This window comes from Colias croceus, chromosome 4 (genome assembly GCF_905220415.1).
Source record: "Colias croceus chromosome 4, ilColCroc2.1".
Lineage (NCBI taxonomy): Eukaryota > Metazoa > Arthropoda > Insecta > Lepidoptera > Pieridae > Colias > Colias croceus.
The window spans coordinates 8,608,058-8,632,165 of NC_059540.1; the positions used below are offsets into that span (position 1 = coordinate 8,608,058).

The 24,108-nt window shown below is 31.9% G+C and overlaps 2 protein-coding genes across 2 annotated transcripts in view; both read left to right on the forward strand.

Moving 5' to 3' along the window:
* LOC123690942 (rotatin-like) overlaps window positions 1-904 on the forward strand; it is a 40,489-nt gene extending 39,585 nt beyond the window's left edge. The window contains exons 32-33 of the mRNA XM_045635104.1: window positions 350-453; window positions 726-904. Of these exons, the coding sequence (XP_045491060.1) occupies window positions 350-453; window positions 726-866 (245 nt within the window). The 3' untranslated portion in view covers window positions 867-904. The remainder of the gene's footprint in view (window positions 1-349; window positions 454-725) is intronic.
* Window positions 905-5,068: 4,164 nt separating this feature from the next.
* The window catches only part of LOC123691073 (inositol-trisphosphate 3-kinase homolog), a 55,650-nt gene continuing 36,610 nt past the window's right edge, over window positions 5,069-24,108 (forward strand). The window contains exons 1-3 of the mRNA XM_045635296.1: window positions 5,069-5,544; window positions 6,851-6,949; window positions 7,775-7,828. Of these exons, the coding sequence (XP_045491252.1) occupies window positions 5,467-5,544; window positions 6,851-6,949; window positions 7,775-7,828 (231 nt within the window). The 5' untranslated portion in view covers window positions 5,069-5,466. The remainder of the gene's footprint in view (window positions 5,545-6,850; window positions 6,950-7,774; window positions 7,829-24,108) is intronic.

Consider the following 24,108-nt stretch of genomic DNA (forward strand, 5'->3'; position numbering starts at 1 on the left):
TGTCGATTTTCTTTACGCACAAGATGATCGATTCTGTGTTCTACGCTTGATATTTTATTGAAAATTCTATCCGTATTTAATGAGCAAAAAATGCGGTAATTTTATAGCCCCAATCTTGAAATCAACTTATACTAAAATGCTTTACTAGTTACAAGCCTAGTCTATAAGTGGCCTCTATTTCAATTGTATAGATTACATTAAATCTACTATTTCGTATAGTACTCCGATTTCCTGAAACTTGGTTTTCAGTTGTATAATGATCTATGGCAAGATTTTAACTTCCCTCAAACATAAACCTATTTAGTATTTACACATCAAGCTTACCATTAAATTTTTTATACTTATACAGCGGAACTCCTGGAACTATTATCGGGTTCGCTTCTAACGGGCGACACGAGCTCACTGGTGTCGGCGAGTCGCGCTGTGTGGGCTCTGGCCGCTAATAACCATAGGGTAAGTATATCTGAGTCTAAAACATTCATTTAATACTGAAGTAGATGTTTGTAAAGCTTCCCAAGCGGAAACACCGATAACCATTCACTTAAATGAAGATACATTTCAATTTTGTAGTAATATTATATGCTCATCCGAATCAAAAATTTTGTTACTTTTAAAGTACAAAAAAAATTTAATGCATTATTTTTTGGCAGAAGAAATTGCCAAAAAATAAAACATTAAATTTTTTTTTCAACGAATAAATGTAATTATGTTATGACCATTTCCAGGCAAAACTAGTCCTCCGAAGTGCGGGTATCACAACAGCCGTGCACTCCACAATCCAACGACTACAGAGATCCAACGATGCGGCCGCCCAGCGAGCACTAGAACTGCTAACTTACACGCACACAGTACTACAAGCTACGTGATATCTTGCCTAATTAAATAATGATTTATAAAAAAGTGATTTTATTTTTTATTTTACACTTTGACATATCGGAATTGCTGGTATTACAATAGCGGTGTATTCCACAATCCAACGGCTACAGAGATCCAAAGATGCGGCTGCGCAGCGAGCGATAGATCTGTTGACGTACACGCACACAGTACTGCAAGCTACGTGATAATACGTTCAATAGAAGTTATTTTATTTCATATTTTCGCATTTGTTTTATAAATAAGGCGTCTTAAGTGAACATATACGCCAAAAGACTAGAAGACACGATCAGCCAATACTGCCAACATCAGGAAAAATACTCCACATACCAACTACGCAGGAATAGGTGGAGGTAGTTTACAAATAACAATTTTTGAATGACCGTCAAGACGTACAACATCTCAGTCTCCCCGTGACCACGCTCGCTGTAAAGTGTTCGAAACGTCGGGAAAATAATATAATGAATAAATCGCGTTTAAAATCCGTTAAAAAGTCTTTAATTTCTAAATATACGCCAATTACAAGGTACACATATGTACAGCATCAGCTATAATACACAGTGCCAGTTCTACTATCATTTTAAGGCTGTGCAAGAATAATCGAAATAATAAAAAAATATTGTTCAAGCAATATCTTCTCTATTATCCTCCGGAAAAAAGACTTGCCTCAGATTATTTTGCAGTATGTAATGCATTTTTATTATTTTATGGACATTTAACCACTCTTCGATGAACGGGTGGATAGATACCACAATAAAAACGGATATTTCCTATAAATCCTTACCAAAAATCGATATTAATAGCTTTAGGTAATCGAAGAGTGAATCACGCTTCAATAGACTTTTTAATCTGGAATCGAGAATCCTCTACCTCCGGCGGTTATAGAGTGAACAGAATTAGCAATTTAAATAAGAAGCATTTACGTGTTTTGTCAAACTAACGAAAAGTTTTTCTTGAGCTTCGCAGTTGATTTACTTATATAACATGGATTATTTATTTCAAGCCCCATAAAAGTAAATAGTTACATATTATATATTTTATGAATTAAAAATGTGTATATATAAATTATTGGAAACAAATTCATTCCATTTACAAATTTGTCCCTTTCCTGCTTGCTAACGCTTGAATACGAAATTACGAATGCGAATAGGCATTTTATTCTATTGTTGAAAAACTTAACATCTTAAATCGTTGTCTTAAATTTTTTTATTTATTTTTAACTCGTGCTATTTCTTACAGGTGTTTAGGTAATTAACATAATAATTGAACTAAGTGTGTTGAGTACACACTTAATTCAATTACTTTAATTAAGTATTATAAATAAAAAATTGCTTAGTAATTATATAATTTATAATTGAAGAAAACAAATAAGAAATGGAATAATCATATGAGTTTATATTATTTAAATATTTGGTCGTTGTTTGTACAGGGTGTTACATTATAGTCGGTGTATTAATATCTAAGTAACTTAATGTTGCATACGCTTAGCACGTTTAAAAGATACATATAAAATGCCGGCCCCTTTTTTCTATTAGACGAAATCTTTTTCCTAAAATCGTTCCGAAGTATGTGAGATAAATTAATATTATACACATTTCCAATATTATTAGATTTCCTAAAGGGCCTAAATGTAGAACTTTTTCGTAACTTAGGTATGCAAAATTTTAACAGTCTTAGTACACTCTTATATGTTTTGTACTTTTTGTACGTTTCAAATAAAAAAAGAAGTAGTGCTCATGCCCCATAGTACTAGGTATAAACTATAAAGGTAAAAGAACATACCTAGTGTTATTTGCCTATAATCATTTCAATGAGCGTTTCTTTGTCAAAGATTGAAGAAATTGTAAAGGTTGTTTGGCAGAATTCACCGTAGGCGATAAGACCACCTTTTGTACCATTTTTTTATGACTTTATTTTATGGTGTATTTGTGATACATACCTACAATTAAATATTAACATAAATAAAAATGTTTCCATTGTACGCCTATGTTAAGCTATAAGTATATTAAGAAGAGCTGGAACGTCAACACATTTACACATTGCACATGTTAGGCCGGGAGATACTGACACAAAATTTCGGGTCATTTGTAACAGGATGGCGGTCTAGAGGGGTCTTACTTATCCGACGAGTGTGACTTACGCCCACGCGACTAGTCCGTCGGTACCAGCGTTCTGACCATCATTTTTCTTTTTGTCATTGCGTAATAAGACCTCTGTAGAACCGCCATTCTGTTACAAATGACCCGAAATTTTGTGTCAGTATCTCCCGGCCTATGTATGTGTCATATTTTGCAATTGTTTATAAATACAGGGTGATGTAATTGGTGTAGTACGAATATCTAAAAATCTATGAAGAATTTTGTGATACAGTAAATGGAAGAATTATATACTATTTTACAGTATTTAATAAAATCATTTAATTTTTTGTTCATTTTCATTAGAAATGTCAATTTTTCTCACCAAGGTGGAAATTTGGATGATAAGGATCTTGTTAGAAAAATATAAATTTTGACTAAAATCGGCATTTTTTTTTTCAAAAATCAAATTACTAATTAATAATCAGAGTTATCACCATTTACATTAATTTACAAACGATATCGGTTGTTCTTACTTAAAATTGAATACCAATGTCTTATTGCGGTATGTGTTCTTTGGAAGTGTTCGTAAAGTTGTTGATCCGTAATTAAATTTTGCGGAAAATCTTTTAGAGCGCTTAGTTGTGACATATCCTAAGCATATTCAATAGAATTAAAAGACGAGCGAATATGCAAGCCAGTCTAAAACTTGAATATTTTGGTCTCGAAGAGCGGCCGTTCCCTGTCATGTCGTATGCGAAGGGACATTATCATTCATGCGTAAGAATTTCTGGTCCATTTTTACTTTGTATGAGACAATACTTTTTAATTTACTACTTTAATTTACTACCTCCTCGTGTTTTTATACTACCTTTGTAACCAACAAATGCGCTGGGTTCATGCGCCAAAGTAGACTCCTGATCCGGACCCACATTATGATATTCCCGTGATGATATAGATGTACCTCCTGAGGATGCCACAGATGGCTAACTATCTCAAGCGTTTCTCCGGCTCGTGTTCTTCGTGGATCCGGATGAAAACCTAACCGGAATCATTGGTAAATAACAGCAAAGGCGTCAACTTGCACCACATATGCTAAACGCTCTCATCAATTACTGAAAACTAGCTTCATCGGTCACATAAACACAGTACATAAGCTAAGATAGTAAAATCAGTGGTTGGGGTGGCTATTCGCCTAAAAAATAGAACTCAATCCTATTGAAACTGTCCTGGCTTGTCAACTAGCTAACTAGTTTTCTAGCTTATAAACGAATCTAGTTTTGTCTACACGAAGCCAGAAGCTTGCTAGCTGACTGACACTAGCTTGCTATCATAGCATAAAAAACTAGAACAACATAAACAATATAAACATTCCTAAGAATAGATAATATTTTCACAAAACAAATATTTTTTGGTGTCTTTGAATTTAAAGCGACAGTTACGTGTGATTGACGTGCGGTGCTTGTCCTTATTAATCTATTTGGAGATTAGAATAAAATGTCATCAGAAGGAATTGGTTCCGGCAAAACTTTAACAGGACAATCTCGTGAAATAGTGTACAATGTTTTTAACTATTTTATGCATCATAATAAAAAAAGTGATGGTGGATATCCTCTAATGAAGGATTTGTATGGTTTGACATCAGAGGCGACTGGTGTTTCTCAGAGAAGTGTTCAAAAAAATGAAACTAGAGTCGCATTTATTTTTGAACATACTGTAAGTGAAATTGCATAAGTGTGAGTACTGTGAACATGCCAGCTTTCCTTAATTGACCGATACTGTTACACATGCTCTTAAATAGTATTGAGTATGCGAGCATGTTGATGAGCAGTTTACCTACCTACTACTCAAATTTTACTATTGACTATTGAGACTATAATTTCATAATATCAAATTGTTTTGACCCTGAATTACGTTTAATTCTAAAATTAAATATTTAAATTAAAAATTTACGCACGTTTCAAACCCGCTGGCTATACAATGATGAATAACAGCTATCGATCTACCTTTTATGTAAAGTGAGTATTGACGTTTGATTAAAATAAAATTGTAGGTACCTACAGATAAATTTACAATACGTGTAAACATATTTTGACACAACCTCAGTGTGTGACGGCCAAACCGGCAATATCGACACGTCGCGTTATCGTCCTGCGTCTATTTGATAAGGTTAAATATTGATAGCGCACAGCCAGTTCGGCGCACACGACGACGTTCAATACAAATTTAACGACAGGGAAGTTTGCATTACTCATTATAGCCATAAAACGATAATCCGCATATGTGCGTGTCCAGACGAGGCGTCAGTGTCTCGCTCCCCGCGGCGCCCGCGCGTGGTCATACCGCGGCAGTGTGGCACCGCGCTCGCTCCAACTTGGCAACGCTGATCAATAAGGAACAATGAATCTGCAGAACGGCCGCGGCTGATGGCTCGGAGCGCTCTGAGCAATCGCGGGAACGCGTCGCCGTCCCTTTACGCGGTCCTCCACTAGTGTTTGTGTTGTGAATTAGAACGGATATGTCCTCGCCTCTATTCAACTTTCCGCCGGAAAGTTACTCGGCCGTTTACACCAACGACGTGACGACGAGTGCTAATGTAAGTACTAAGTTTTGCAGGGAAACCTTATCGCAGCGCGGGTCGCGGTATGCGTACGCGCACCGGCAAGGTCGCGACGCTGCTTATTGGTGCATTCAACTCGTGTGCAATAGGCTGGCTCTGAAAGAAAGCGGCGTGTCAATACATTCAACGAAGAGCTAAGTAGAAGAGCTTCATAATGAAAGAATAGACCATACAAAGTAGAAAATCAAGAAAAGATCAGTATTCGTTTATAATTAATTCGTTGTAATTACCTATAGACTGTAAGGAAAATATTGAACGCTCCAAAGTATCGTGAATTCACAGTAATAATACTCACTAGGTACACAGAGGACGTGTATTATTAGCTATGTTGATAAACAGCGAAACTTGAGTAGACAAAATTACGAAGCAAGCAAAGCTCAGACTAGCCCCATATTTGTTACCTAGTAATAGTATTTAAATATATAAATTCACATACATTATCAGACCTGATATCATAAGGCAAGCCCTCTTTTCGTTTTTTTACTAAACTGAAGTTATGACGTACATTGCCTCAACAAATATCACCTGTCCATTTTAATGTGATATACAGTCATAGAAATCTAAATAACAAGACACAGTAGTGCGTCAAACTTTGTTTTTATTTAAATATCTTTAGAAATTAGCCTTTACATTTAAATCGAAACAGGTCATGTCAGTTAATGAAAACCAATTTACATGATAATGTTGAATTTTTAAACATTCAAGTAGCAATCTAAAATCGGGTCAATATTAAACAAATCTTCTAGATATCATTTAAAATTTCTTCCCAATAAAATATAGATTAAATTTTTTAAGCTCGCTTTCTATTTATTTTAAACAAGCTCGTATATATAAATAACATGGCTGAGAAATTTAAGAATAATTCAGCAATATAAGCAATTATATTATTACGTCAGTAAAATGAGCTAAAAGCTCATAAAGCTTATATATTTAATGTATTTAGTTGAATAATATATTTTAATAGAGGATAGTTATGTCTTATTTACATAATATTAACAATAAACCGTAACTAATTACGCCAAGCTTGACCAATAGCCGATGGTAATACAATTATACAATTATATTTAAAAAAAGTGACGATAACTAATATACGAGGCGCTGATTTCAAAAATAATTGTTTCCTTTTTAAAACATAAGTAAGTACTTCTTAATTAATCTGCGGAAAGGGAAAAGAAACTGACCGCTAGGAAAGCTTATATAAAGTTCAAGCAATATTCAAGCTACGAGCATACACATAAATAACATTTTAAAAAGCAATTATTTTATAATTAATTTTTTTCAGGTGACTTGCAAACCAGTAAACGGCAGTCCATCTGATGTGTCCGCTGCATCCAACGCCAGCTCCCCAACAACATCTCTGTTCAGCTGTTTTCATTGCGCTGTAAGTACCTATATAATCACAAAATACTTAAAAGTAATAACATAGTATAATACTACAGTAATGGACAATTTAAGGTTTTAGACGTTATTTCCATTTCAGAGGATCGTTTGAGTATAAAAATCGTATGGATATATTATCAAACTATTCAGGGTTCAACATAATATAATAATGTAAATTAACTAATAGATAATAATTATTATGTATTTTGCAATCAACAGCTTACATCTGCTTAAATCTTGGTATTGCACCGCTACATAAAATTATTATATAACTATACTATAATTAGTGGCTGCGGAAAACTTAATGAAAAGCTAAATGGAAACACAATCAACTACTTACGCAATTTTTTCAGTATTAATACTTAAAATTAGGAATACATATCTATTTAAAAATAACATAAGGCAGTACGTAAAATTTAAGGAAACAAGAATACCCCATACCATTTACCGTAGTAACCATATTTCAAAGAACGATAATGTTCCGTCAACCCAACGTTTTTTCTCTAAAAAGATGAGATCAACGGGCTCTCGCAAGGACACGATCACGAAAACTGAATAAAAGAAAACATTTTGTCGGTGTCATATTGTAATCGACTGGATTATGTGTGTGATGCATGAAATATGAATCGGACGTAGCTTGGAATAAGAAGATATTATTTAATTGTTACATCATCCATGAGATTTATTGATAACTATTTAAAAGCTTAACTGAAAATTTGCATTCTGATAATTGTCAATGTTATGTTGATTCATTTTAATTAATGATTAATGTAGTTGATTTAATTATACAATTAATCGAATCAGATTACATTTAAAATTATTTTAGTTTCAGAATAGCATCAAAGTCATCAAGAAGGACAAACATTCTTCCAAAACTAAGGTAATAAAGACTTATAATATAATGCAAGCCTTTGTTTTTTAAATACTTCTATATTTCTATAGTTATGATGTCAATAGATATTGGTTTTCTTTCTGATGCACTATATATTGCATTCTCTTAATTTACTTTATCTGTTCTTTAATAAATACATAAGTAATTTTGCAACTCACGTGGAAAAATCCGGCAAAATTATAATATTATGTTAAGTGACATCCCAAAAATACGTAACGTTTTATATAATTTGATCGCGACTATGAAATAATGTCCCAATATACTAAATATTTAAATTATTTATGCGGATTACATTGCGTCATATTTGGATAATACATGACTGGTGGATTGTTCAATAAAAAATCCTTTGAATTATACAAAATCGTTTGTATAATCGTTTTATAAAGATTTGTCTATAAATTGTACCCGTTTCGAGTAAACATCTTTGTTATCCTTAACGCATGTGTTGCGAAAACTTAATGCGCAGTTGTTCAATATGTTAGACTAATTTATATGGAAAAATATTGTATCAAGCCTAGACAATAACAAGAATGATCATGCGATATTTTTCTCTTGATTTGCATTTCGTAAGATGTAACCCGATAACATCGTTTACATATTACCTACGTATTTTCTATTGCAACGAAGTTCCTTATTTATAAGAACTTGAAATAGATAATAAATCAGAATAATAGTGCGAAGAAAATATCTATAATTCAACATATTTCATTAAAACTGTTTAATAGACATTGTAAATAAAAATAACGATTATAATCGAAGGATTACAAAAGCTTTTTTGTTCAATTTTAAATCTAAGAAAGATTAAAAAAACTAGAGCAAAATTCATCATAGAATTGGGCATTATTGTTGCTTTATCTTCATAAAAGTATGAAGATAAAGCAATATGTATTATTATTTATTTCTAATATTATGGAATTTTATTTCATAGTACAATAGATTTAAAGATATACGAAAAAACAAAATACTGCGACAATGTATCACATAGGTACTCTACATTCAAGTCTGCGATTGTTATAGTAGCCGACCCCTTTACACAGCCATAAAAAAGGTTCTAGATCTGAAAGTAAATGGAAGTATTTATGAAAATTGTATTGTCTGTAATGCATGAGTTTTTTGAATTAATTTTAAGTTTACGCTTATAAATTCCGGAGTGAGTGACCCGGTGGGACGGCGCGGGCGACGGATCACGTTTTCTCTCCCACTTCACCGACGAGGGCTCGCTTTCTTTCATCCGAGTTTCAGATACACGTGACCGTATAATTGAAGCTTAGATTATACTCGCATGGAACTGTTTACTCTAGCCTCCTCACGTTGATTGCTTGTTGTTTTCCACAAGTTTGTTAATGTGAAAGTTTGCATGAATAAAATATATTTATTTCCAACACGTTTAGCGTTAACTGTAGATGGTAATTGATTAATTTAGATATATTCTTATAATACTGATGGAAGAAAAATACTCTTATTCATAAACTTTGTTTTTTAATGTCAGGTAGGTAAACACATTTTGCGTAATATGGTACCAGAAATATAAAGAAGGCTTTATTTTTTATATACTAAGTTAGAAAAAAAAACATATGTATATAATAAATAATAATACACTGCATTGTGGTTAATTTATTATTTATCATGGAGTAGTATCACGCAAAATTAATTCACAATGAGTTTGTAAGAATATATTAGTGGGCACGTTGTGAAGCATCATCAAAATCTATATATATATAAAACTCAAAGGTGACTGATATAGTGATCTATCAACGCACAGTCCAAACCACTGGACGTATCGGGCTGAAATTTGGCATACAGGTAGATGTCATAACGTGGGCGTCCCCTAAGAAAGGATTTCCCGAAATTCTTGCGGGAACGGGGAAAAACGGGGATGCACGTACAAAGTCGTGGGCGGAAGCTAGTATTTAATAATTAATATTAAACATATGGAGCAAAAAATAATTGTTGGTTGCTTATATTTTTATCTACCTATGTAATATGTTAATGTTTTCCTTATTTTACTACAGCCGCGGCCGTCAGCAGTCCGTTCAATCAAAACATATTCTAAAAATAATTTTCCCTTTGACTTTGTGATCTGTACGTAAAAGTACGTTAAACTTACATACCGTTCCAAAGGGGTGAAGAAAAAAAAAATTAAATTATTAAAAATTTCGCGACTTTAAGCCATAAATTCGTAAACAACGTTCTGGAAAATTCCACGTTATGAAATAAAAATGAAATAATATCAATTCGAATTTGACTTTACTTTACCATTCTCTCATCTATCTCATTATAATTCGACAAAAAGAAAACGAAATGGTAACAAAGACATTAATAGTAAGTAGACATCGGAGTCACGTGTATTTCGCTACTTTTTTAGCTAAGTCAATGCTTCAAATTACTATCACTTGCTGGGAGCACGTGTTTTAGGAATAAATTATAATATTTCAGGCGGTTTAGTTAAGCGTTCACTTCAGAAGTTTGGAGCTGTGAGAATTCATGATATGTAATTAGAAGCCACGTGCAAGTTGAAAGTTTAAAGAAATGAAAAGTGTTTCCTTCATTTCATGTTCGTTTATACGCGTACCTTGCCATTTTAATACATTACGGTTATTTTGTTTGTCAATTTTATTCTAATTGTTCCAAAAGTTTATAGGTTTTTCGACAGCACTGTAAGTTTTCGTGAGAAGTAACAAAAGAAACTTTCAGTGGAATTTTATTGGACGCAACTTTTCGAAGAACTTGCATTTATAAAATACTTTTATGAAAAGAATATTTTTTGTGGTATACTCAATAAATAAATTGTTCAATAGTGAACGGCTTTAAACTAGTTTTAGGCTTTGTGTTTTTTTTAGATCTACGTGTTTTTCAATACGATCTTTAATTTTTTATTCAAGTTGCAATGATTTAGCTTAAAGTTACAGATAATAATAGAATTCCGGTTATATTTATATTTATATTTGTTATTAAACAAAGAAAATAATACAAAACAATATAGTTTTTACAGAAAAATAAAATGTATGAATAGGAATAGCTCTAGACTCTAGAATTTTAGCGCTTTCGTAATTAGGTGTAGGTACTTAATACTTTAAAGTTGTTTTGCGTTACCTATGCGCTTTGTAATTCTGGGTTAGGTCGGACTAATTGATTTTATGATCTTACTAGCTTACCGCCCGCGGCTTCTTTTAAACCTAATAAATTATATTCTAAAACCTTCCTCTTGAATCACTCTATCTATAAAAAAACCGCATCAAAATCCAAAGGGACATAAGGACAGACAAAGTGACTTTGTTTTATACTATGTAGTGACCACAGGTAGTGACACATCATATTCTAGCAGTATGTAGATAATATTTTTGTGATGGTAGGATATAAAATGCGAACAACGTTTTTTCATTCAACTGTAAACTATTAATATCACCGTTTGTAAAATACTAGAGGTTATTATTTCTTAAATTTTAGATCAGTTACTATCAAACAGTTTGATTCTTTTGAAATAATAATGAATAAGATTACGTCGTATAAATTCGGAATTCATCTATTCACGGTGATACAATATGTTATGACTTTAATCGTGTAAGTTTCAAATAGTTTTAAATGTTTATGAACTCTAAAGTTTTACATGAATTTCAAGGTCGCGATCACGTTTTCAATACTTACCTCAGAAAAACAAGTCCACATGAGTGAAATGATAAGCGCAATGTAATCGTTACATAATCCTATCAACATAATATTGATCTTGTCCCGTCTTGCGAAACCGATAAAGAACCCACATAAGTACCTAGACTTCGTATAATACGTATATAGCAGGCGCAGGTAAAAACTAAAAACATGTATGTACTAAAGCTCTGGAAAGTGCATGAGAGTTTTAGAAGATTTTTTGGCCGCTCTTATACTACCTTCATTTAATCTATAATTCGTGGGTCGTTTAAAAATTAATAAATGTCTATTAATATTTAATGGCCCCGAATAATAATTGCTCACTAACATAGGCAGGTTTCTATTATTCAAAATATTAAAACATGATTTTTTATAAAATTAATACGTATAATGTGTACTGTTTTCAATTGCTTTTTTTAATTCTCCTGAATTCTAGCTATTTTCCGAAACAAATGCCCGAAGTATGTTTAATTTTCTTAATTATTTATAAGGATAAAATTTCTCAATTATTTTCACCAATTTTGCGGTACACTCACCCCACGCGTAGACCGACACGATTTTTTATTTTTTTCAAACTCACAGATGAAAAACGCATTTTATGTTTAAAAATAAAACTGTCGTAGAACTTGGTTGATTTTTAGCAAATCCAAAATAATAATGCTTATTTTGAAAATCATAATATTACTATCCTAATATCCCATACTTATACTTAAACTTATTTTCATTATTGTTTCTATTTAAACTACCTAGGTACATTATGTCTGTCATAAAGATATGCAGAATCTGTTGTATTATTTCAATGAGTTACAAAATATAAAGTATTTATTTCTTTGTCAACGGTTAGTTTTTTAGATTTACGTGTTTTTGTATGCGACTTGCGTACATTATAAAATTCACGTGTACGATATAACATGGGTGTAACATGAGGGTTATGTTTACCATATTTTTAACGTTATCTTACCTACCTCGTACGGTCTACACTAGCATCTAGGTACTAGTGAACCAAAGTATGTTAACTAGGAATCGATAGTATGAAGTTAGCTTATGGTACCTACCTAATTTGTTGTAATATTTATTATTGTAATAAACAAAAAGTATTATTAGGTACATTGTTTTTTTTATGCCCACTAAGTAACTAATATAATGTTAATTGGTGTAAAATTCTAAATAAATGAATTAGCATTATTTCATGTCAAAATCATTATCTTCGTATGATAATTATCTGTACCAAACTTAAAAAAATCTATCCTGCTTAAACTTTATCGACAATTGAATAGTGGGATGGATCTACGAAATCGAGAAATTTCTGATATTACGATATTTGATCATTTTGATTGGGGTTGGTAACTTGGTACAAAATGTTATAGGTACATTTTGTACCAACCCCAATCAAAATGATGAGGTCCTATAGGTCAAGAATCAAAACCGGTTGAAGTTATAAATATTTATGAATACCTATACTCTTAGTGCGTACAAATAATTATAAAAATATATACACGTCATATTTCAGTGCATGTAAATATTAGTTTTTATTATGATAATCATAATAAAAACTAATTTTATTATTATATTAAGTATTATATTTTTTATTCATGTATTATTTCAACTTTTTCCATATTTTACAGCGGATCGAACATCATTATCATTCTACTTGGTAGTTATATTAATTACTAACTTTCCGCCTGCGGCTTCGCCCGCGTTTTCAAAGAAAAACCCGCATAGTTCCCGTTCCCGTGGGATTTCCGGGATAAAACCTAGCCTATGTTACTCGTGGATAATGTAGCTTTCGAATGGTGAAAGAATTTTTAAAATCGGTCCAGTAGTTTATGAGCCTATTCATTACAATCAAACAAACAAAGTTTTCCTCTTTATAATATTAGTGTAGATAATATGTATTTTGTTAATTATGTATTTTATAATATTATATTTATAAATTAAGTACATAAGTACCTACCTACCTATCTAAAATAAAAAGTTACCTACGTACTTAATAAAAAAATGAATGTTATCAACGAATTACGTTGATTCGTTGGATTTTATGAAAAAATATGTAAAACGAAAGGAGTGTTTTAACTTATATATTATAACGGACGTGGCAATCTGGTCGGGACTTTCTGGTGATGAAGCTGATGCTATAAAGTTTCAAAGGTTACGTTACTTTTTATTAGATAATTTAATTTTAAATTTTAGAATAATATGAGTTGCCTGCAAGATCTAATATGACTAATATGACTAATTTATTCAGAAATCGTTATAAAGTTAAGCATTATTTTTTGTTTGTACTAGGTACTTTAAAATTTTTAAATTTATAGTTCATAGTTCGCATTAAACAAGCATTATATATCAAAATATATAGAAACTTCTGAAACAAGTAAAAATTATTATTAAAAAAACAAAATACCCGACTGCACACTAAAAAAAGAGTGATTGAAATGAATCTAATGATACCGCATACATATTTTTTTAAAGGGAAATTTAGAAAAAATATTATTATGTCTTTATCCCGTGGGACTTTTAGGATAAAATGTATCCTATGACACTCCCGTAATCAAGACAAATCTAACGATACCTCATACATCAAAATCCATCAAGCCGTTTAGGCTACAGGTGGTCACAAAGGAAAAGACATACATACATACTTACATACACTCGAAAAACATTACCCTCCTTCTTTGGCAGTCGGGTAAAAACTAAAAAACATATCGAATTGATATTGATTTCATTGCAAATATTGCAACTAAGGGTACCTAGTTGATTGAATACTATTTAAATATATTTTATAACTTAGATAAGTCAGTGACGTGAGTTGTATAATCATAAGTATGTGTGGCGCTGCGTCGTGACTTAATTGGTATGTGAGTACCAACTTAATAGATAATTCATAATTTCGTTGCTCGTGCCGTGCGGAGTAAGGAAGCAAGCGAGAAGTTCGCGTGTACATAATGCGATGTATAGGGTATTTCGGTTCAGATAAGCAGGCAGGAGGCAAGCCGGTACAGCCGGCAGAGGTCAGTATTGACGTCAATGTATCACGTGATCATGTACTAATACCTACCGGACAAGGATAGGCGCGTCGCGGTTGCTACTTGCGGCAAGTCGAAGTGCTGAGTCCTGCGCAACGCGCATCGGCGCCGCACGTGGTGGCTGCAGCTGTAGCCCTCAAAACTAGTTCCACAAAGCCTTGGCAACAACAGTATCTAGTTACAAAGCCTGAACTTACATTGAAGATACAACTTTCTCATTTATGAAAATTTTGCATTATTATGTTCTTGAAATCTTTTTGTTTGCATCTTTAAACAAGAAGTTAATCATTTACAATAGTTAAATGCATAATACACAATACACATCATACACAGACCAAATTGTTAAAATGATTGTAGGAATTATCGTAATCTCCCCGGAGCAAATATGTTTAAGTAATCTGCCAAGTGACAAAAATTTTTTTCTTTTTTATTTATTTTTTCATTTGCATCTGATCTATTAAATTCTAAACGTTTTACTTATCTTTATATTACGCGCTAAAAACAAAGGAACAAAGAACCATGTGTATAGAAAGAATTTATTTATCCTATTAAAATTGTAAAGCAAACTGTTACGCTACAGCGTGTTAAATAAAACTAAATGGTCAGGCGTAAAAAAACTGTTTACTGCCTTTGTTTTATATTATACAGAGGAAATTCAATAATGTAGCTTTTTTATTTAATTAATTTAAATTCAGTGTTTTGACGCACGTTAATCTGGTTATCGTCAATTGATAACGGCATCAAATATAATAGTAATATTAAAGAAACGTGAAACGAAAGTCTAAAATCGGTAAAAAAATGAATACGGCAACATTTCCAAATAAAATTTCAGTTGCTATTTATATATTCGCCACATTAAATACAAACGTGACGAATTTAAAATATGTATGTTTATGATATTAATACAAATATTGTGATTTACATTTTAAGTTTTAGTTATTTGTGATTTAAATACGAATTTGGAAATCCGCATTTTATTTGCGTTAATAAATTTTCACCACCGGATCTTTTAAAATTGCAAAATATTATTGAAATGTAGACTCGCTTTTTAAATTCCAAAAATTTTAATACCTAATATGTAGCAGTTATTTATATGTAAACCTCATTCATTCAGCATTCGAAAGTTCATTAAGGGGCATAAAGTTTACCTAAGTATCTAGGTTATTATATTAATTTCAATATACTAATTTCATTTGCTACAAAGTAACCCAAGGCTCCCTAAACATTTCACATGAGTGGCGCCAGTCTAGGTGTTTATTGAGAAAACTTGATATAATTTGCATTTATTGGATGTTTTGTATAAAATTGAATACATTATCCTTTTGACGTCAATCTATAATAACTGTCATCGAGGTCCCAACAAACGATTTTTCTAACACTTAACTTTTCATGTTTATGATTTCTGTGGAAAAAGGAAAAATATTGAATAAATAAGTTGTATCGTTATATAATTTACAGTTATGTTTTATTTTTTCAACCGTAACATAATCTTGCCCGATTTATTATCATAATCTGTATATCTATAGTGTGTGTAGGCCCTTTTATTAGTCTATGAATATACCGGTACTTTCTATGATATTAATTTTTAACTACGTAGTACATTTCTCACCTGAAAACAGAAACAGTTTACGTTGTATTCTAAAACGTAAACATAATAATAAAGTATAATACAAGGAATTGCGTAATTGTGTTTTTATTGTTAAAAACAAATTGTCGTCAGAACAAAAGTTCATGTTTGTTTCCAATGAAACAACATTACACCACAATATTCTATAAATAAGTTAGTGTTTAAATGAAACTTGTATCGTAGACTATCGAAAGGCTTCGATATATAACTAATTGAATGCAGCTATTAGTTAGGTAGTTATCGAATTGATTCAACATTAGAGTTGATTAGCAATTACCATTTGGTAGCAGGTAGGTGTAAACCCTGCCAGCAGTCACGTAGGCTTTTTGATTTAGTAGAGTCGCGTGCCCTCTACTAATTACCATAACATTTATGCAATAGAGCCTCATTTTGAATATTTAACTATTAAACTATTTATTACTATAACTTCTGAAGTGGTGTTGGTTAATATATCATGGATCTAACAGTTATCACATAATTAGATTTATAGTGTAAATTTTCAATTAAATTCATACTTATTTTTGAATAAATCTTGTGTTTAAAGCTTTTAATAATTATACGTATAATATATTTATATTATATTATACAGAACTAGTAGTTGGTCGTGTATCGAAACTTTATAGTGAAAAGCTCTGTGTTTATGGTGCTATAAACGATATTCAATTTTTATTCTTTTCTATAAAATAATACCACAGTGGAGAAATACAGTACAACTAAACATAGCAACCATATAATATTATATCCGTGGAACATTATTCACTTTGGTTCATATATGGTAGTCACACTACTTGAGTAATATTTCCCCAGTAAAAGATAAAGTATGTTTCCAGTTTTACTATTAGTAGGTAATATGTACCTGGAAGGTACATATTATGGTTATGTATGTAAACACTGTTCGTTTATTTTTTTGTTGCATAAAACCATCCTAATCCGAAAAGACGTCAATCGATAATGATCTTGTCGCGGTTTATTATTTAAATTATTGCACATATATATTAGGGGCAGCGTCATTTTTTTATAATTGCCGTCCTCATTAGGGTGATAGTATAATATTTATAAAAACCAATTTAGGCGAAGCGTACGTGACTAAATACAAGTGTGTCAGATCATAATGATCAAGAAGCGTGTTGATTAAACGAATATTAATTAATATTTAATTGATTTCAAATTTCAGATATTATTTTCCTTATTCAAGCAGTCATATAGGAAATGCTAGAAAGAGGCACGCGGGCGAGCTTTCCTCTTTTGGCAAAGCAATCTTTAAAGGCGAAGCGTGTACCATATTTAGATCTAGAATAAGACGTTGCTTCAAGCTGCGCTATCTTTCACAACGTTTAATTTATGTAAACATGCCTTTGCATATTTCATACACAATCATAATTATTAATGATTTCCTATATATATCAATGAGCTTGCAACGGCTCCAACGAAAATACGTGAAGCATTCTATGAAACGTTTTGAATTTATAAATTATACCGGGAATTGTAATGAAACTGTTGTGATGTGTGGTGTGCGTGGAGAGAAATAAAACGAATGATGGTTGGTTATACACTGACTTTTATTAGAGAAATTACCCCTTTTTATAATAAAATGTAAATAGGTACTTAAACTAAATATCTATCCGATTACAGGCGTCGGATTACTATCTCTAGTTACTAATTAAGGAGAAATAATATGATATTCCAGTAACAATTAAAATAATTAAATATAATATTCTTTATAGTTTTTAAAGACACGTGTGACCTAAATTCCTTAGTGATATCTGATAGGAGTCACATTATATTTATATATAGGTATAAGTACACACCTATACCTAATACCTACATTACATCTCTCTCCTTTTTTAAAAAAAAAAAAATATCTAATACATTTTTTTTTATATATGATACGGTATTGTTCTATTTTTATGAACTATATTTTCTTTACCATTTTGTAATATTTTTACATTGAAATTCATATCACTTATTACTTTGTATGGTCCCATATAAACTTGATCCAACTTTTCTCTATTTTCTTTTTTAACAAGTAATAGATCTCCCTCTTTATAGTTAATTGAATTTGTTGTTTTATCATAATTGATTTTTCTACGTAATTTGGACTGTATTAAATTTTCTCTTGCTTCTTGCTGGGATTTTTGTAGCCTGTATTTTAACTCAATAGGGTAGTTATCAAAATTGTAAATTGGATCAATTTTATTTACAAGATTACTTGGTATACCACACAATTTACCAAATACAAGTTCATAAGGTGTATATTGTGTTTCACTATGAACCGTTGTATTATATCCAAAACACCAATATTGTAACCAAGAGCTCCAATTTTGAGTTTGGTTGTTAGTTTGAATCCTTAGAAATGCTCCCAATGTTTTGTGCGAGTTTTCTAAAGAACCAATACTTTCGTGGTGATATGCTGTTGATTGTATTTGCTTTACTTCTAACAATCTACAAACATCTTTCATAGTTGCTGAAATGAACTCAGTACCTCTGTCAGTTGCAATAGTCTGTGGAATACCGTATCGTAAAATAAAATTATCAACGAAAGCACGAGCTACTGTGTCTGTTTCCTTATTTGGTATTGGGTATGCTTCCACGTATTTCGTCAACTCACATTGTAGTGTTAGTATATAGGCATTTCCATTAACATCTCGTGTTATTGGACCAACTGTATCAAGAAATATTTTTTCAAAAGCTGAAGATGCAGTGCTAGTAATGCACATAGGTTGCTTCACTTGCTTATGAAATTTCTGCTTTTGACATTGCTCACACTTATTCACAAAGTTATATATGTCATTGTCCATATTTGTCCAGTAGTAACGTTTCTTTATGTTATTCGTCATTCTTCTTATACCAGCATGTCCACTGCTTGGTAATATATGAAAATCATTTAGTATGACCTTTTTGTCATCCATATTTTCTATTTTTACTACACCTTTTAATATGCATATCCGTGGTCCTTGCCACTTATTTATATTTTTTACTTCCTGAGCTAGCTCTTTTATTAATTTTTCATTTCTTTCATTTTTTATTATGCATAATTCTTGAATATTTTCTTTGTTACAGAATTGTTCTAATTCTCTCACTGCGAAAGCTCGTTTCAACCATGATCTAGAATTAGGATTCATTGTAACCATATTCCTTGAAGGTGTATACATAAATGTTTTTTCTTTACTATGGACATTTTCTGAACATGTCTCGTTCTTCGTATATTCGTTAGTCTCCAAATTGAATTCTATCGAATTTTTTGTCCGTTTAAGTATTTCTACGACTCTTGGGTGATCAGTCCAATCGTCAGCTTTTTCATCGTTATCCTTCTTCTTATTTTCCATTTCATCCATCATTTTTCTTTGTTTTCTAGTCATAACCATGAGGCAATTGACTTTATTATTAATAGACTTTAGGTCGTCCGTTGTTAATACTATACGAGATAAAGCGTCTGCAGCGACATTATCTTTTCCTCGCGTGTATTCTATTACAAAATCGTATTCTTCTATACATAGCCTGAATTTGGTAAGTCGACTCGATGGGTCTTTCATGTTGAATAAGTATATCAATGGTCTATGATCTGTACAAATTTTGAACTTTCTTCCATAAATGTAAGGTCGAAAATATTTGATAGCCCATACAATTGCTAAAAGTTCCTTTTCTATCACAGGATAGTTTCTTTCAGCTTTGTTTAAAGTACGACTGGCATATGCTACTGGTTTTTTGTCTTGATTTGATAAAACAGCTCCAATCGCTAACCCTGAAGCGTCTGTATGAATAATGAACTCATTACTTTCTTCAAAATTTGGATATTGCAATAAAGGCGGGTTACATAGTGTATGTTTTAAAGTTTCAAAAGAATTTTGACAATCTGTAGTCCAATTGAAGTTAACATTTTTTCTGGTTAAATTATTTAAACTTGCTGTAATGTTTGCAAAATTTGGTATGAACTTTCTATAATAATTGGCAAACGCAACAAACCTTTTGACTTCATCTGCGTTTTTAGGAGTTGGATAATTTTGCATGACTTTAATCTTTTCTGGATCTGGTCTTATACCTTCTGGTGTAACGATGTGACCTAGGTACAAAAGATCTTTTTTCAAAAAATTACATTTTAATGGGTTTAATTTCATATTTACTTTTCTTAAACGTGAGAATACATCAATAAGATTTTTATTATGCTGATTTAAATTTCTTCCCATCACAATAATATCATCCAGGTAGACTATGCATTTTTCATAATTTAATCCTGATAATGCAATTGTCATCGCTCTACTGAATGCGCTAGGGCTTGTTTTTAGACCCATTGGTAAACGTTTCATTTGATAATGTTTATCAGCTACAAATGCTGTATATTTTCGGCTTTCTGCATCTAATTTCATTTGATAATAGCCCTGATTGAGATCTAAGTGACTAAAATACATAGCTCCTGATAAAGAGTCCAATATTTCGGTAATATTTGGCAATGGGAACTTATCGTCTTTGATACAATCATTTAGTTTTCTGTAATCTAGTACAACTCTCCATTTCTTTTCACCATTTGCTCCTATTTTCTTAGGCACTATCAGTAATGGGCTGGACCATTCTGAAGTTGATTCCTCGATAATATCGTTGTCTATCATTTCCTGTATTTGTTTACTAATTTCCGCTTTCTGTGAATGAGGTAGTCTGTAAGGTTTAGAGTAAACTGGATTGGTATTTTCTTTTAGGTGTATTTTCTGTTCGTATAAATTGCAAGTGTTCAGTCGATCACCCGACAAGTGGAATATATCTGCAAACTTAGCACATATACTTGCAATACTTTTCTGTTCTTCTGTGTTCATGTTTTCTAGTTTCAGTAAATCGAATAACCTTTTAACTCTTTCTCCATTGTTTGTTACTTCTTCAAATGTAAAGCATTCAAACTCGTCTAAAGGTATTATTTCGGGTGTGAAACAATGTAAAACTACTTCTGTTTCCCTAGTATTCATAATATGTATCGATATTTTTCCATTTCTGGCTTTATTCAAAGTATTAGCTATGAATACTCCATCACACACCTCTTTTGAAGTTATTACACAGTTGCTAGTATGGTTCGTTTTTATATTAATTATTTTTTCACATCTGGGTGGCAGTTTTATGCTTGTTGTGTTTATATCTTCTGTTGAAAACATGTCTATTGGTATTGTTGTATACTTTGAATCTGTTTGAAGCGTTAATGTTTGGTTTTCAAAATTTAGTAATGATTTGTATCTCGACAAAAAGTCTTGCCCGAGTATACCGTCAATGTTTAATGGTAACGTTTTAAATATATGAAATTTATGTTCAAATTTTTCATTTTTACATTTCAATGTTAATTTTGTATATCTGTCTGAGGTTATTTTTCCACCAATGCCCTTAATTTGTGTTGTTTTTTGGGTAACTTTGTGTTTAGTATGTTGTATAGCAATATCTTTAATTATAGATAAGGATGCTCCAGTGTCTAATAGAAAATTTAGTTTTTTATGATTTATATAAAATTTTACTGAATTCATGTTGTTATAACTTAATACGAATTCATTATTGTCGAAAAAACCACTTCGGTATCGAGCTTTGCTCATCTTCGTCCTCTTCGTTTTGCGAACTTTGGGCCAAATTTACCTGCTGATGCTGGTTTCTGTTTTTATGAGTATATGGTTGAGTACTACGGGTATTTGATTTATTCCTTCCGTTTGTTTTACCTCGACCTCTTTGAAAATTCCCTTGATTCCTACCACATGAATAGTTGGTGAATGTATTCTTAAATTGTGTTTTTGGTGACCTTGAATTAGTATAGGAATATGATTTTCCACAGTGTCTAGATCCTTGGAGTCCCCGATGATAGGGTCTTCCTTTTGCAAAGAATACTTGGTCAGATGATGGAGAAGTCATCGTTACTTCCTCATCCTTTGCGCCTTGAATAGCGTCCTTTAACGAATTGTAATTTCGTGCAGCTATAACAGTTTTCAATCTGTCATTCCGTAGACCATCGGCGAATTTATGTATTGCCTGTTTTTCATTTATGGATTTCAGAATACTGAACGTGTCTGAATTTCCTTTTGATTGTGAGATGGTAAGGTTAACAAACAGTTGCTCGAGCTCTGTTCCAAATTTATCTATCGACCGATTTCCTTGATAACAATTTAATAGTTTTTTCTGCAAAGCGATTTCTGACTTAGTAGTTAGGAGGTGCTTTTTCATGTCACTAACCATTTCTTCTACGCTACTATAGGTATCCTTTAATCTTAATTTCGCGTTTCGTGACAACCGTGTCTTGCAAACAAATTGAATAAGATTTGTAATACTTTCTTTTGAAATCATTGTCACATATAATTCAATAGCATCTATTAACTGCATAGTGACATTTTCTGTGTCGTCCATTACGGGCAACAGAGAAACTGCCGTTTTTAATTCAAATTCTGGTTTTGTCGACATGATTGTCATAAGATTTTTGATTTTATCAAAAAGACTATCTATTTCTAATGTTACACTTAATTCTTCTACTTTAATTTCTACCACTTGTATATAGTTTTTATACTCCTTGTATATTTGTTTAGCTACTTCGTATTTTTCGAATGCTGTTTCACTTTTAAGACGTTTAATTCCAAACTTAACTAAATATTGCTTAATTTCTAGCAAATCATTTAAATATTTTTGTAATATTATATTAGACATTTATGTTTATTATTATATATTTATATATATTATTTTTTTAAACATAAGTTTAACTAATATCTTAATTATATTTCTACATAAAGGATAAACGTGATTAAATAAAAATAGATTAGAGTGAAAGGAAAAATTGCCACTTACAAGTATACTGCGAGTCACTGCACACACTAATTGCCACTTTTGAACTGGGTTTTCAAGTTGTGTTTTACTTTTTATATCCCTTTAAACCGAGGCGCGACGTGACTTCAAAACTATTTCCGTAGCTTGCCACTGTATCTTCTTTGTAAGTCGCTTGTGCATCTTCTTGTAAACAGAATACGCCAATATTATTCCACAAATGACTGCTATTACCACGGTCAAATTGAACATAGTTTCTGATTTTTCCCAGGGTGCGATGTTGTTTGGTGCGTAGTTGTTCTGTCCGCTCTGTGTTATAAATACTTCTTCTTTTTCGACTTCTTTAGATTGCTGCTTGCCCATTTTGTCTTTACCAATCTGCGTATGTAGAATCTCTTTCCTAACTTATTTTGTATAAAAATAATTCTCCAATTCGGTGTAATTCTCCATAATAATTTATTATGAAGCCTTCGGCTCTCCGTATGAAGATGAAACTCCGATTTCAGCGCCAAATAAGGAACGTAATTCTAGAACACTGTTATCCGACGCGCTCGCACTGGCAGGGTCGCCATGTGATGTGTGGTGTGCGTGGAGAGAAATAAAACGAATGATGGTTGGTTATACACTGACTTTTATTAGAGAAATTACCCCTTTTTATAATAAAATGTAAATAGGTACTTAAACTAAATATCTATCCGATTACAGGCGTCGGATTACTATCTCTAGTTACTAATTAAGGAGAAATAATATGATATTCCAGTAACAATTAAAATAATTAAATATAATATTCTTTATAGTTTTTAAAGACACGTGTGACCTAAATTCCTTAGTGATATCTGATAGGAGTCACATTATATTTATATATAGGTATAAGTACACACCTATACCTAATACCTACATTACACTGTTGTCTGACAGACTTTGTTCAGACGTTATTTATAGAATCTCGTAGGCTATAAATTTTGATGTAGCATTGTTTGACTGGTGTCAGTGTAGGGCAAAGGGCAACGATCAATCGTCCCGGATCAAGTTAAGAATGCAGACGTTCGGGGTAAACGCACTTCGGATACATGATGCATTATGTAGGAGGTGCATCATTGACCCCTCGGAAACTGATTTCGTTTACTGCGATCAAACCTTATACCGAATCTTTTTGCAAATCTCACAAGAAAATATTCAAGACCAAAAGCCTCTGCAAGGAAAGT